General features: G+C 53.8%; 2 protein-coding genes across 3 annotated transcripts; both read right to left on the bottom strand.

The window, feature by feature from the left end:
• Positions 1-1,368: 1,368 nt before the first annotated feature.
• Positions 1,369-12,971, bottom strand: LOC118021909 (dual specificity protein phosphatase 13). Of its 2 annotated transcripts, XM_035022405.1 has the most exons (7): positions 12,890-12,971; positions 9,078-9,281; positions 8,123-8,287; positions 7,947-8,041; positions 4,241-4,414; positions 2,541-2,761; positions 1,369-1,842 (listed from the first exon to the last, which is right to left on the bottom strand). In XM_035022405.1, the coding sequence occupies exons 2-7, from the start codon at positions 9,177-9,179 to the stop codon at positions 1,640-1,642; spliced, it is 960 nt and encodes a 319-aa protein (XP_034878296.1). In that variant the 5' UTR covers positions 9,180-9,281; positions 12,890-12,971; the 3' UTR covers positions 1,369-1,639. The 2 variants fall into 2 exon arrangements, with proteins under 2 accessions (XP_034878296.1, XP_034878304.1); XM_035022413.1 differs by lacking the exon at positions 8,123-8,287.
• DUSP13 (dual specificity phosphatase 13) lies at positions 9,199-14,122 on the bottom strand. Its single transcript, XM_035022422.1, has 4 exons — positions 13,882-14,122; positions 12,890-13,107; positions 11,298-11,505; positions 9,199-9,281 (listed from the first exon to the last, which is right to left on the bottom strand). The coding sequence occupies exons 1-3, from the start codon at positions 14,088-14,090 to the stop codon at positions 11,306-11,308; spliced, it is 627 nt and encodes a 208-aa protein (XP_034878313.1). The 5' UTR covers positions 14,091-14,122; the 3' UTR covers positions 9,199-9,281; positions 11,298-11,305.
• Between the last annotated feature and the right edge of the window lie 16 nt (positions 14,123-14,138).

Raw genomic sequence — 14,138 nt, forward strand, 5'->3', positions numbered from 1 at the left:
TCAGAGACCCCGGTGAGAATGGCTGAGGGTGGTACATTCAGGTCGTACGATCTGAAGTATGTGCAAAGTACCAGAGGTAAGAGAACATGGTGCATTCTGGAAACTGCAAGGGAATTTACCATTTCTTAATTACATGGTGTGTATGGAACAGATTTATAGGAGATAAGGCTAGAGATACAGGAAGGTTCTCAGATAATGAAGCATCTTTATACTTCATCAAGTTGTTTGTACTTAGGGGGTTGTAAGCAGAATAGTGATGTGATCAGATCTCCATTTTAGTAAGATGTCTGCGTGGAGACTTGGATGGGCAAGGCTGGAGGCAGAGAGATTAATAGTGGGCTGCTACTGGTGATCCAGGGTCCAGGGGAGAGGTGAGGGTGCCTCGAACTTGGGTACTCACAACAAAGATGAAGCTAAGTGAGCAGATCTGAGTGGTACTGAGGAGGTAGAATCACAGGCTAATTGTCTGAGAGGCAGGAGTCCAAGATAACACCCATCACTGACTTGAGCAATAATGACTGTCAGAACTCTTCACTCAAATGAAGAAGTAGGAAGAATTCAGCCGGTGGGGAGGGGCTGAGGAAAAGCGCAGCTGAGTATGAAATTCAAGTGCAATATTCAAATAGAGGTGGGCAATTGGATACAGAGGTTTGAAGCTCAGGGGAGAGAACTGGGCTGCCGTGGGGGGTCTAGGAGTCATCAGCCTGGAGATGTGAACTGAGGCTGTGGGGGTGATGGGACCCCCGCAGCAGGGTGGGAACTCTGCAGGAGAGAAGAGGCAGCGGCCAGAACCCTGAGGAACCTGGGGGCTTTTCACATTGTTTTATTAGGGCATAAATACGAAGAAACTCAGAACGAAATCTTTTGCTCCATCATATAACCATCCTTCGCCTGGGATTTCTGGGCTGTCTCCTCCCCAGACCCTATCCTCTCGGTTAATGCTTGTGTTTTCCAGATTCCTCTCGTTTGAGTCAGTCCTTTTGAAAGTACAGCGTAGATGAAAAGATTCAAGAGATGCTACTTGCACAGCAAGTTTTTGACGATCGCTTTTTGCTAGGGTGGGCATGGAAGGGATGCTGACGCATTGAACATTGGTCTTGATTCCGACAACCCAGCTCTTGGGTGAAGGTATGAGGGAGGACAAGATGAGAAAAGGGACAGCTAGGTTCAGGATGTGTACCCTCACTCCTCCCTTTTGCACCCGAGGCAGATACCACTGATTAATCCTCACCTGCCCTCTGTCTTCACGGAGACTTGATATGGACTCAGATTCTTTCTGTAGGCTGCCATCATGCTGACTCAGAGCTGGCAAGCCTTCTGGACCCTCGTGACCATCCTGGGAGTAAGACACCACCCCACAAACCACCAGAAGATCTCCTGTCTTTATTATGATGAACCTTTTATTATAGAGACAGACTGAACTCTCTTGTATAAAGAATCTCTGGATTGGGTCAGGGAAATCCACCTGCTAAAGATCACCACTCAATTCTCCCTGCTTCTGCCTCAGCTAAGCCCCCACTTGCTATTGATGCCTCAGGGTCATTGGAAACAGCAGAGGCTGCTGTCCCCAGGGCCAGGCTGGCTGGGCTGGGCCATGCTGGCCAGAGGGTCAGGGTTCCCGGCTCGGCTGCTCACCAAGTCAGAGCCGCCCCGTCTCCCGCCCCAGTCGGTTGTCCAGAACCTGGAGCTGCCGGAGGAAGCCCGAGTTGGGGCAGATATCACGGTGGGCCTGCACCGTCTGGATGGCCTCCACCAGGGTCATGTTCTCGCAGATCATGAGGAAGGCCAGGACAACCGTAGCAGAGCGGCTCACCCCCATAGCACAGTGTACCAGCACACGGCCTGTGGGAAGACCCAACCTGGTGTCAGCTACCTGCCCTCGCACTGACCACCCCACTGGGAATTGGAGATCCTTCTGGCCATCCTTCAGCCCACCTGTCACAGCACCCTGGCGTACTGACAATGTTCTCACACTCAGATGGGGCAGCTGAGGCACAGAGAGGGAAAGGGACTGGCTCAAGGTCGCACAGCAAGTTAGTGGCCCAGCTAAGGTTAACAGCTGGGATTCCCTTTTCCAGGTCCAAGGTGCTTCCTCTGGCATCCTTTGCAACTCTGGCAGGGTGAGAGGGGGTATAGGATTTCTGGAGTCCCCTGGATTTGTGGCAGATGACAGGGGGTGTCCACCTACCTCCCTTTCCCCCCAGTTCTGCCCCTTCCCCGTCCCTGCAGCCCTATGCCAAGGCCTCATCTTAGAAGGGCCTTCTCAGCCTTTGCTAGGTCCTGTACCTTCTGTCCAACACAATTCCTGGGGGATATGGTCACACTGACAACCACATCAGACCTTAACGATGTCTGATTGTTGGTCCCCCGAAGGGGACACTCACTAAATGGTAGTAGCTCATTGCTCCATGGGGTGGGAAGGTTGCTGAAGAGGTCTGTGACTCCGGACACCCAACCCACCTGTGCTACTGCAAAAAGTGCCCCAGATCTCACCCCACCAACCCCCACCCACGACCCTAGTGCCTTCCCCAGCAGCTCACCTTGGGGAACACTGAGGGCAGTTTGGATGTATCGAGCAACAGGTAGAAAGTAGACACTGAGGTCAAAGAAGGGGTTGTCATCAGCCTCAATGCCATAGTACTCTAAGGGCATTCCACGGTAAAACCTGGCACCTGTGTCCACTTGAAACTTGCCCGCAGCAACGTTCACAACATGGGTGATGCCCAGCTGGGTCAGCTTGCTCTTGTCCCGGGCTGCATACCTGGAGGGAAGGCATGGGGTAGTTGAGAGGTGGAGCAGGTCTCATTGGGGCCCCTCTGGCTGGGCTGGAACTTATCCCCTTTCCTCCTCTGCCATCCCCCTCCAAGTGTGAGACTGGAAAGAGTGAATAGGCCTGAGTGAAGGGGCTCCTCTAGTTGCAGTTCAAGATTCCCTTTCACTCCGGCCAAGGGCAGTCTGGCCACATGCATCAAAAGCCTTAAAAATATACAAAATATATACATGTTTTGCTTCAGCAAGTTCCCTTCTAGGAACTTAAAAAAATCCAAAATGTGCCCACAGATGTATATAAAGTGGATCTAATGACATTCAAGATAGTGAAAAATTGGAAAAAATCACTAAATATCCTATAACAGGAGACTGAGTATGGTATAGCTAAATGAAATACTGTGCAACCCCCAAAATGTTGTAGCTGCAGGTAAAGGAGGAAAGGTGTCTGTGCTATATTGAGAACCTGTGAAAAATGCAGGATACAATATAGAACCTTGTTTAAAAATGTTTTCAAAAGATGTTATGTGGTTCCATTTAAAAAGCTTTCTACATAAAGTAGGTTGCAAAATGGGACTAGAAAGAGGTATCATTTTTGTAAAAAAAGATGTGAAAAGGCCTTTATGTACATATGTGTGTATGCATTTTTTTAAAAGTCAACGAGGATTTTATTGCTGGTTATCTGGTGGGGGGATAGCATATTTGCCATATTATTAGCAAGATGTTGAATCATATTTTCTAAATATTATGGAAAATTTCTAAAATCCACATATATTGATCCATATGTTTCAAACTTTAGGAAAACTTTTGGGAAAATGACTCACAATTCTACTTTCTTTATAACTGTACACCCAAGAGAAGCTTGTGTGTGTATGTGTTCCCAGGACCCATGTACTAGACTGTTTCTAGGATCACTGTTCACAATAGCCAAAAAGTCAAAACAACTCAGATGTCCATATACAATCAAACAGATAAACTGCAGTATATTCACACAAATGAATAGTATACAGCAATGAAAAGTGAGTGAGTGGCAGTTGCGTAGAACATGGGTGAATCTGACAATATTGAGCAAATAACGCCAGGCACAAAATGCACACAATATGATTCCATTCATATAACTTTAAAAGACAAGCAAAACTAACTATATTGTTAGGTACATAGATGTTAAAACTATAAAGAAAAGCAAGGAGATAATTATTCCAACACTTAGGAATTATCTACAGGGGAAGGGGTTATGTTGAGAAGGGTCAGTCACTTCTGGGGCGTAAGGAACGTCCTGTTTCTTGACGTGGATGGGGAAACCGTTCATATGTGCTGTGTGCACTTTTCTTATGTGTGTTCTGTTTCCGCGGTTAAAATTAATAACATAAGAGGATAGGATCGTGTGGAAAGAGATGGTGGGAGGCCAAGAGGGTGCCACCTCTGCCCCTGCAGGACTCTGGGAGAGGCTCGCCTTCTGTCCCCTTGTACTTACGCATCTCCTAGGAAGAGGTTAGGCCAGACCTCATTGACATGGCTCAGCATGGCGGCCCGACGGACCCACAGCAAGCGTTGGAGGTAGGCCAGTGTGGGCGGCTGGTAGGGGGACCCCCGGACTGCCCCATGGATCTTGGGCCTCCGGAGATCCTGCTTCTGCAGCGAGTCCATCCTGAAACAGAATGGACACTATGGTGCTTGGGGGCAGGATCCCCACCAGTGGGTCCAGCTGATGGGGGGGCAGGGCAGGTATGGTGCAGTGCCCAGGGGCCACCAGGATGCAGCAGGAAGGGCCTCAACTATTTTGGATGAGATTATTAACCAGCTCAGCTGGGGCTGAGGCCTAGATCCTTTTCCCAGGGAACAAGGGAATCAATTCCTTGTCACTGCTGTGGAGCTGGGAAGGTCTCTCCTGCCCTTTCCAGAGGTCCCAGATGTTAGAAGCTTTGGCCAAGGGGCCCTTGGAGTTCCCTGTCTGTAGCAACTAGTCAGTACAGACACCCCACCTTCCTTAAGTCACTGGTACTTGGGACTTTGTAGGGATGGGGACCACAGAGTGCACCTAGGAAGGCCCCACAACCTGGCAGTTCATCTCAAGTCCCCTCCTCTGCTACTTCCAGGGCTGGTCCCCAGGTCCCTGGTCCCTCACAGTTTCGGGTGCTTGAAGGGCAGAGCCCATCTCAAGAATGAGGGGTCCTGGGCCATGAAATGGATTTGAGAGCATCTCCATACAGAGTAAGCTGATGCCTCTTAAGGGCCTGAGGCCTCACTTGGGGTAGGTCCCTATTTTACATAGGAGGAAGCTGAAGGTCAGACAGAATGTTTTAAGCGCCGCCCAAAGCTGTGTGGCTGATAGGGAGCAAGGCTGGGGTTTCAATCCAGTTATGCCCCTTCAGTTCTGCCTCCAGGCCTTCCAGTGGCCACCTTTGGAGACTCCAGAGAGTGGTCACTAACCCATCTGTCTCCACGGGGGAGCCTGGCATTGCTGTCACACGTCTACCTCCAGGCCCTGGGATTTTCCTCCTTACCCCCACGACTCAGGCCAGTGCTGCAGGTCAGGCCTCACCCAGGTGGGGTGGCTTGTGTCAGGAGTCGGCTGTCTGGGGGTGTCCGGGCCCCTGCAGAGCTGGGAAGTCAGTGGCACCAGAACCTTCGGCTGGTGCGGTGCTGGGAAGGAGTGCCTATCTTGGCTAATCGTCCCTGGCCCCCTCAACCAGTAACTAGGGAGGGTACAAACTGGGAAGAACATCCTTTCTCTTGGGTAGCCAGTGACAGGACCAGGAAGAGAAATGGGCACCCAGGAGGCCACTGGCTTGGCCAAGCTCACCCAGTGGGCAGCTGGTGGGCAGGGTGGAAGTGAAGACCCAGCTTTCCCCTTCATCCCCCACTGTGACCTCTCAGGGCAGGCTGAGTGGCCTGCCACCTACCTAGGGCATGGCCTGGGGCCAGGAATGGGGGAGTGGGTACAGGGACGGGACTCAGCACCCAAGCGGAACCTGGCCAGGGCGGGTTCCTCCCGGAACACAAATGCTGTGAAGTGGCTAGAATTCCAGGTCCTTCCCTTGGAGCCGGGGTGGGGGTGGGGGTGGGGTCTAAGAGCAGACCTAGGCCACTGTGGACTGAAGTGCAGTCCTTCCAAACCCCCAGGCCCCGCTCTGCTTGGCATGTCTTTGGGACGAAAGGCTCTTGGCCCGGGAACTCCCCATGGACAAGGGAGGCTACCTGAAGTGGTGGAAAGAGAACTTCGGAGGGAGGGAGGAGAGCGTGGCCATAGCTCATTCTGTGGCCTCCAGCAAGTCTTTGCTCCTGTCTGGGCCATGGCCTGTCTGTCTCGTGTGCGAGATCCTGGCCTTGCCTGAATTTAGGATTCCCTGGGGGGTCTGACCTGAGAACGAGAGCAGCGGCTGGGTTTGTGGTAACCACAGGGTAGGGAGCAGCATAATGTGTTGGGGGTGGGGAAGGCCCCAGGCCCCAGGCTTACCCAACAGCCACACTGGTGTGGACCCAAAAGCTGGGGCTGAGTGAGCCGCAGGTGGGCTTGAAATGGAGCTCCGGGAAGGCGGGCAGGCCCACCCCGGCCTCTGAGCTTGGCGTGGGGTATGGCCGCCACCCTGTGGCCAGTGGGTGAGTTGCAGCCCAGCTGTGCCGGGGAGCAGGCAGCCCGGCTCTGGCTGAGACAGAGCTGGTCCCAGGGGGCTCCCAGGAAGAGAAGGAAACAGCATAGGGGTCAGGAATTGGGGGCTGCTAGGCCACAGTTCATGTTTCAACCTTTGAGGGGCCTTAGATCCAAGTCTGGAGAATGGGGCCTTTTCCTTGGCCTTAGGGGCTATTCCTTGTCTGGTCCCACCTAGAGCCTCACACCTGATGCTCACGGATGTACCTCCACACCTGTCTGCTTTATCCCCCTGGGGTCCAGCCCCCTGCCCAAGGGCTCATCCTTCAAGTTCCAGACACACCCAAGGAAGGCAAGTTGGTGGGCGAAGCATGGGCCCAACATTTCGTAGGGACGGGCCAGGCCTGGCTCTCCTCATTCCCTCCAGCCTGCATTCTGCCTCCTTCCTGTGTCTTCTCCCTAAGCCCAACGGCTGCCTCCGTAGGCAGTTGCTTCTCTGCTCTTGTGCTGTTTACAAGCTGAGGCGCTTGTTTTCTGCCTTTGTGTGCGTCCCTCCTCCTCTCCATGTGGCTCTCCGCAGCCTCTCATAGGAACTCATGCTCTTCCACCATGCTCGCCACACCGCCCGGCATTGCCGTGGCCTCAGGCACAGGCCTCCTCAGGGCAAGGGGGCAGCTGCGGCCATCCACCTCCTCAGCTCCAGATGTTCCCGCTGGTCCTTCCCTCCTACCCAGTCTCTCTGCTTCCCCCTCCTCCACCCCCCCCCCCAAGCAGATGGGACTGTGGCCACAGGACAGTGGAGGCCAGGGGATCTCAGGGCAGGACGCAGGAGGAGTCTGGTGAAGGACGCCTTGGGGCAGGTAGCAGGTGGGCAGCCCACGGTGAGCTGCCAGTGGGGCTCAGCACTCAGCTTGCAGGCCCGGGAGGAGGACAGATCTGGGCAGAGCTCTCAGGTCTGGTATTTGTGTGGTCTTCGCTGAGTCAGTTCCTTCATGGGGCTGCTGTGAGAATTTTATGAGGTACTAAATATAAGGCCCTTTCCCTAGGGCCTGTCTTATGATAGATGCAAAGGATGCATCTTAATATTATCATTACTATTATTATTACTCTTATCCTTTCAAGCCTCAGCCATATCCTGGCTGGAGGGTAACCTCCCCGCAGGGCAGTGAGGCTTAGTCTCCATCTCTTTGTGTTTCTTGAGGTTTCTTTCTCTGTCCAGCAATAATTGTAATTATATTTGCCACTTACTAAGGATGTACTATGTATCAGACAGAGCTAAATGCTTACATTTTCTCATTGGATCCTCACAGTACCCTTATGAAGCAGATAATATTATCATCCCTATTTTACAGATGAGGAAACTGAGGCTCAGAGAGATTAAGCAATATGTTCAAGGTCACACAGCCAATTAACATGGGATCAAGGATTCAAGACCATGTCTTTCTGACTCTGCTTTGTCTGTGCTCTGTCTCTAACCCAGTCTGTCCTCCAATCTAACCCAGTCCCTCCACAACACACACAGGCCCAGGTGCCCTGGCCCTCATGACCCAGCATGCTCCGTGACCCCCCTGAAATAGGGGCCCTCACCCACCTGTGGGGGTATCTGGCCCAGGCTGTGGTCTTCTCTGACGGGCACTTTGTGCTGTCTGCTTCCAGCTCCCTGTCTCCGCACACTTGATGCTGTTTCTATTTTTTGATTTGAGTTTAATTATAAAGCATGATGTGCTGCTCCCCTCTTCTGGCCTCCCCCTGACACTCCCAACTCACCCACTGGTCCCTGGCATGGTCAGTGCCAAGCCCAGCCAGGCACCTGGCCTTGCCGGGGGTGGAGGCAGCCCGCAGGGGTCTGCTTGTGGTCTGGGTGTATGCGAATGTTGATTGTGGGGCAGAGAGAAGGAAGATCCGAGAAGCCATTTTCAAAGCTCCCTTGACCTTCAAGGGTGGTGCGAAGCACGGGCAGGTTAGAGCTGGAAGAATCTTCCATGGAGGAGGGCAGAAAAGAGACTAGCCCAAACCACACGCAAACTGTCAGCAAGGCCAACAACAGAATCCAGGTCCCTGGGTGCTTGGCTGGGAGCTGAGAATTATAGGACTAGCCCAAGATTCAGCTCTAGAAGACTCAGGCTGAGGAAAGTGGGGATACACTTACAAAGGTGTAGGTGAGGTTCAGAGCAGGCCTTTAGAACTGCCCTGGTCTGTAGTCAGAAGCTGTGTGTCTAGAAGCCACTGTGCCCTCTGCCAGGCTCCTCCCTCCCCTAGAAGGCCTTCCTAACCCAGACCTCACTGTCCCTTGAGGCCAACCAGATGGTCTTTTAGGTCCCTCTCAAGGCCACTGGAGTCAGTTAAGGACCTTGGATTTGGGCCTGTTAAGAACCCTCCCTGCTTCCTGTCAAGAACCTCTTCCTGGAGACGCTCCCCATATACTCATATACTTCAGTATACTCTTCCCCACTCACACTCCCAGATGACCGACACAGAGACCTCTGCATTCCTGCAGCCACACCTACACGGGGTCTCTGAAGTCTGAACTCCAGGAGCTAGGGCTCGGCCCCTGCTGGGGTTCCCTGAGCCCTGGGGAGAGCTGATGGACGCAGCTGCGGCCAAGGGCTATCACGAACACTTAGAATCCGCTCCTGTTTTCCTCCCATCCTCGCACCCCAGGGAACTTGGAGTCCTGGCTGAGGAGCCTCAGGGATTGGCTGAGAAGGCAGCCCGTTCCCACCTGTGGGGACTGAAGACAGTAGCCGACCCGGAGTGCAGGCAGCAGGAGGAAGGAGATGGGGTAGCAGGCTCTAGGGCGGACCACACGCTGGCTTCTTACCATCTTCTTGGTATCCACCTGGGCCAGAGCCTCCAGCAGCACCAACAGGGCCAGTGCCAGGGAAACAAAGTGGCACAGCCCTGTGGCAGGGAGGAAGGACCAGCTCTGGGGGAGAGATGAGCTCCATGTTATAGGCTGGCAACCCAAGGCCCAGACTGGCTGGGACTTGTCAGGGTAGGGGCAGGAACTGCCACCTAAACCTGCCTCTCTGCCTTGAGCCCTCTGTGTAAGGTCAGGTGGGTATGGGTGCTCAGAGAGAGAAGGCAGGTTTGGGGCCAGGGCTCATGGAGAGAAATGACCTCTCCCCATCATCTTTCAGAGTCCCTGTGTATGACCACATAGGTTGCACGCTTCGTAACTCCTGGGGGCTCCAGTTGCATTGGTGGATGGCACCTCCAGGACTTGTGCAATGCTGCGGCCTGACTGATTTCCCCAAAGCCAGCTGCCTGATGGGAAAGATGCTAAGGCCAGAGGTCAGGGTATTTAAGGGCTCCAGGCCAAGGAAGTGGGGCAATTGGGCATAATCAGAGATTTGCTGTTCTACCAGTTTCCTGAAACGTGTTTAGAGGAGAGAGCAGGATGGCAACATGCCATTCCTGTCTCCCTCTTGGCTCCCCATACCCGCAGAGCTCCCCACAACAGTTTCCCACCCAGCTCAGCCCTGGGCCTGATCCCAAAACCAGCTATAACCGTGATTTTCTTCCATTATACTCACCCCCAAACTCTAAATCTAGCTCTCTGTCCTGCCCTAATCCCCACCCCCAAGATGCTCACCCTCCTGCCAGCATCAGGAAGGGGTCAGGGTACTAAAGTGCTCCCCCTTGGTGGCTCTGGTTATGCATTCATAGAAAAAAACAGCTTTTGGTGGAGGGCTGGGCAAGGGGAAATTCAATCCACACCCCGGGAAGCTCTTGGCAGGAGAAAGCTGCCACTTTTCCAACTCGTAAGAGAACCTAGGCCAATCACCCACCCCTAGCCGGCAGACCCTCTGAGCCAGGGGGTGCTGGGGCACACAGCCCAAGTCAGGGCTGAGGAGAGGTGAGGGAAGGAGCAGCATGGGTAGGGGTTAGAGGTGGGCTAGGGCCAGTGGAAAGCAGCCCTGGGGCTTAACTCCCTAGCCGATGGCCCTCTGGGGGGATGTGAATGTGAGGAAGGTGGGCTGTTGGAGACAGACAGGAACAGATCCGGCCGGGGAGTGGTGGGAGAAGAAGGGCTGTGGACACTGCCGCAGAGCAGCAGGGCAGGGGGTAAACGGAAGGAGAAAGGAGCTGGATAGACTTCCAGAAGACCTCTATGTCCCACAGGGATGCCCCGCAACCAGAGAGGGAGCAAAGTTAGGGAGGCTCCTTCTGTGGATCTCTGAGATCAGACTGTCCGGGGGGGCAGGGGGTGCAGATAGAGAGAAGGGTGCTGGGTCCAAGGCAGGGAATGGAATGGCATGGTGACAGGAGAACTGGGTATCAAGCACGGCTCATGTGAGGGGGCCATGGCTGGTGGCAGGAGCCCCTGTTCTCCTTTTCCATTGTGAGAAGGAGACGCAGGGCTGACCTGAAAATAACTAAGCCTGGAGTGACAGCTGCAGCTGTAGCTGGGGTCCAGACCTGAGGGGAAGGGACGCAGAGCTGTGGGAAGGCCCAGACGGCCCCCAGGTGTCAGGACTGGCTGTGCTGCTACCGTGGTGGGGTTCAGGTGAGCTCACATAGGCTTTTAGCCAAGGAAGGGGGACAGGGCCTCAGGACCTGGTAAGAAGGCCTCACTGCTTCCATTTTATGCTTTCCACCTCTTTCCTCCATGGCCTTTCCATCCTCTCTGGGGTCTGAAGAATATGGATGGGCTGGGGAGAGCGGGTTCTTCTGAAAGTTTGCCTCTGCCAGGCCCTATTGAGGCCCTGGGCTGGTGAGGGAGCCCAGCAGCTTGAGGAGTGGGCCAGGCCCCTTTCAACCCTCACTTCTGGCCACACACAACCCTGACAACCCACCTCTGAGCTGGTCCCATTCCGTGTCCCCTGCCAGCCCTCATTGGTCTTCCCTGCCTCATTCCCTGTGCAGCCCTTACCTGACCTCTCACTTCTCACGGCACCCAGCCTTGCCCCTCACCCCTCGTGCCCTGCCCAGCCCTCACCTGGCCCCTCAGTTCCGGCCTGCGCCCCGCAGCCGCTGGTCGAGCTGACAGAGCTGGTGGAGGAAGCCTCGGTTGGGGAAGACCCACCGGTGTTGCCTCACGGTAATCACGGCCTGGCGCAGGGACAGCTGATGGTGCAGCATGAGATAGGCCAGGACCAGCGTGGCAGAGCGGCTCACCCCTACCACACAGTGCACCAGGACCTTGGCTGAGGAAAACATCCTGGTGAAAGACCCTTTCCCACCTGCTGGCCCGCCCGGGGCAGGGGTAGGGACCCACGTGCCTTTCCCTGCTCTGCCATGGGTATACTCTGTAACCCCGGGCAAACTGTTCAGCCTTTATGGTTCTGTTTCCTGATCTGTCAGATGGGTATACCAACACCTATTTAGCCTACCCTTGGGATAGGGTCCAAACTCCTTAACGTGGCTTACAAGACCTTCTGTGAGCTGGCCCCTGCAGACCCTACAGCTTCATCTCAGCCTGCCTAACCCTGACCTTCACCCTGAGGAACTCACTTGCAGTTCCTTGAAGCTGTTCGGGGCTCTGGCCTCCAGCCTTAGCACATGCTATTCCAACCACCTGTAAAACTTCTTCTGCTCTTCGTCTGACTAATGTCTATTACTCATCTGTCCAGTTTCAGCTAAGACATGGTTTCCTTGTATAGTCTTTCCTGGTCACTCATGGTATCACTTGAATCACAGAGCAGCTCATCCTTTTTGCCTGTGGCCCAGTGAATACTTTGTAGAGGGTGGGCCCCTCACTTCCCTGGTCCCCTGGATCAAGCACCCTTGCCCTGTTCCTGTTCTCCTAGAGCTCTTCACATTTACCCACTCATTTGAATAGTACTCATAATTATGATTGTCTTTCCATGAAACACATGACAACAAGAGCCATAAGAGCAGGGACTCTGCCTTGTCTAAGTGTGGATTCAGTATCTAGCTCAGCGCCTGGCACAGAAAAGATAATAAACAGCGGGTAAATAAATAGATGATGAACAAATGAATGTCAAAGCGCTCTGGATATTAAAAAGTGCCATGAGCCATAGTCTTGTCTTTCCTGTCAGGTAGACAAGAAATTGAAGTCCAGAGAGAGACACTGGCTAACCCAGGGGCAGGGAGGAAGGGGCATGACTCTCACCCAGGATGCACACAGAGCAGGGGCTCCAGCTTCCCCAGGCTCCTCTGTTCTACCCTGGGGAGTAGAAGGCGGTTTTTTTTGTTGTTGTTGTTTTGTTTTGTCTTATTTTTCCATTTGAAAATACTTTGGGGTGGAAACCAGACATCTAGGTACTAAATGGCAATTTCTCAAGGCTGAATGATGGAGAGAAAGAACTTTTGCTGTTTGGGAGACTTGGCTTCCAATCCCGGGACTGCTCCTAACTCGTGACATGACTTTGGATTCTAGGCCTCAGTTTTCCTGTCTGTTGAAGCAACAAGGTTGGATAAATTGCTGGAGCACTGAGCAGAGGATTTTTACAAACCTGAAGTCTTTTTAAAAACTAAAGATGGGAGGGCACTGATATTTGAGGGGAAACTGGACATCGCCCCCCATGAGTGAGCAGGATGGGATATGGGTTCAGACCCAAGTCCTACCCCCAGGTGTGCTGAGGGCACGGTGGATGAAGTCGGCTGCGGAGGAGAAGTAGGCACTGATGTCGAAACTGGGGAGGTCGTGGGCTGGTACCCCCAGGTAGCTCACACTGCTGCCGTAGAAATCAGGGCCACCCTGACAGTAGAGTCCCCCGTGGGCTGCGTTCAGCACGTGGGTAATGCCCAGCTTCCATAACTCAAAGCGGTTATTTGCCGTGGCCCTAGGAAGAGGAAGAATAGGGCTGGGTGCTGGCTGAGCCATGGGGTCCAGGAAGGAGGTTTTGCCTGGCCCCCTGCTTCAGAGGGACAGAGCCATAAAGGCCCAAAGGGAGCCACAAGGAACCCAGTAAGCTTGAGCCCCACCCTCAGAGCTTTCTGATGGAAGAGTTGGTGGTATAGGGAGTTATCTTTAGACCCTCTTCGCTTCCTGAGGCCATCTGCTCCTGCCTTGGCCAAGACAGGAAGGAAAGAATTGCTTCAGTCCTGGAATCCAGCTGCCCCTCCTTTCCTGCCCCATGCCTTCCCACCCACATCTGGCCTCTCCTGGCCACTACCTCCTACCTGTTTCTAATTTGCTAATGTGTAATGGGTGACACCTTCCCTGATTCACCTCTTTCACCCATTCTGTGTCCAGAGGAGGGAGGCTGGGACCAGGAAGGGGAGCTCTCTGTCCATCCCATGTCATACCTGGAAGCACCATTCCCCAGGCCTCTGTCCCCGAGACTCGCCAATTGTCCTGGATATATCAGAATGACTTCAGGATCTTCTGGGAGTTCCAATCATCCAGGCAGGCAAAAGCCCTGCTCCCCCGGTGGTCACACCTGATCACTGCACTGTCCCCAGCACACTGGGGTCCTGGAGCAAGTCCCTGGCCTGGGATGTGCAGAGCAGAACTATTCCTCCTTGTTCCACCCGGCTCCCATCTCTGGTAAAGAGCCCAAGAACTGTCTCTCCTTGTCCCCTTCCCCACACCCCTTCGACCAGCTACCACTCACGCATCTCCTATGTAAAGGTTGGGCCAAACTTCATCCACATGGCTGCAAGAAATCTTCCCTGCCCTCAGGAGCTCCTCCAGTTCCAGAACACTGGGGCAAGGTGTGGCTTCGGCATCTCCCCTCAGCTCTGGGACCGAGGCTTCAGCCATGGGCCAGCCCACCCACCGCTCTGTCTCTGCAGTCACTCCTCTCTGCCTCTCCAGTGTCATTTCTCCTTCCCGGAGATTGGCAGGAACAGGTGGGACAGAGGCAAGTGA

The sequence above is a fragment of the Mirounga leonina genome, unplaced genomic scaffold, assembly GCF_011800145.1.
Source record: "Mirounga leonina isolate KUSES-001 unplaced genomic scaffold, KU_Mleo_1.0 Mir_114, whole genome shotgun sequence".
Taxonomy (NCBI): Eukaryota; Metazoa; Chordata; class Mammalia; order Carnivora; family Phocidae; genus Mirounga; species Mirounga leonina.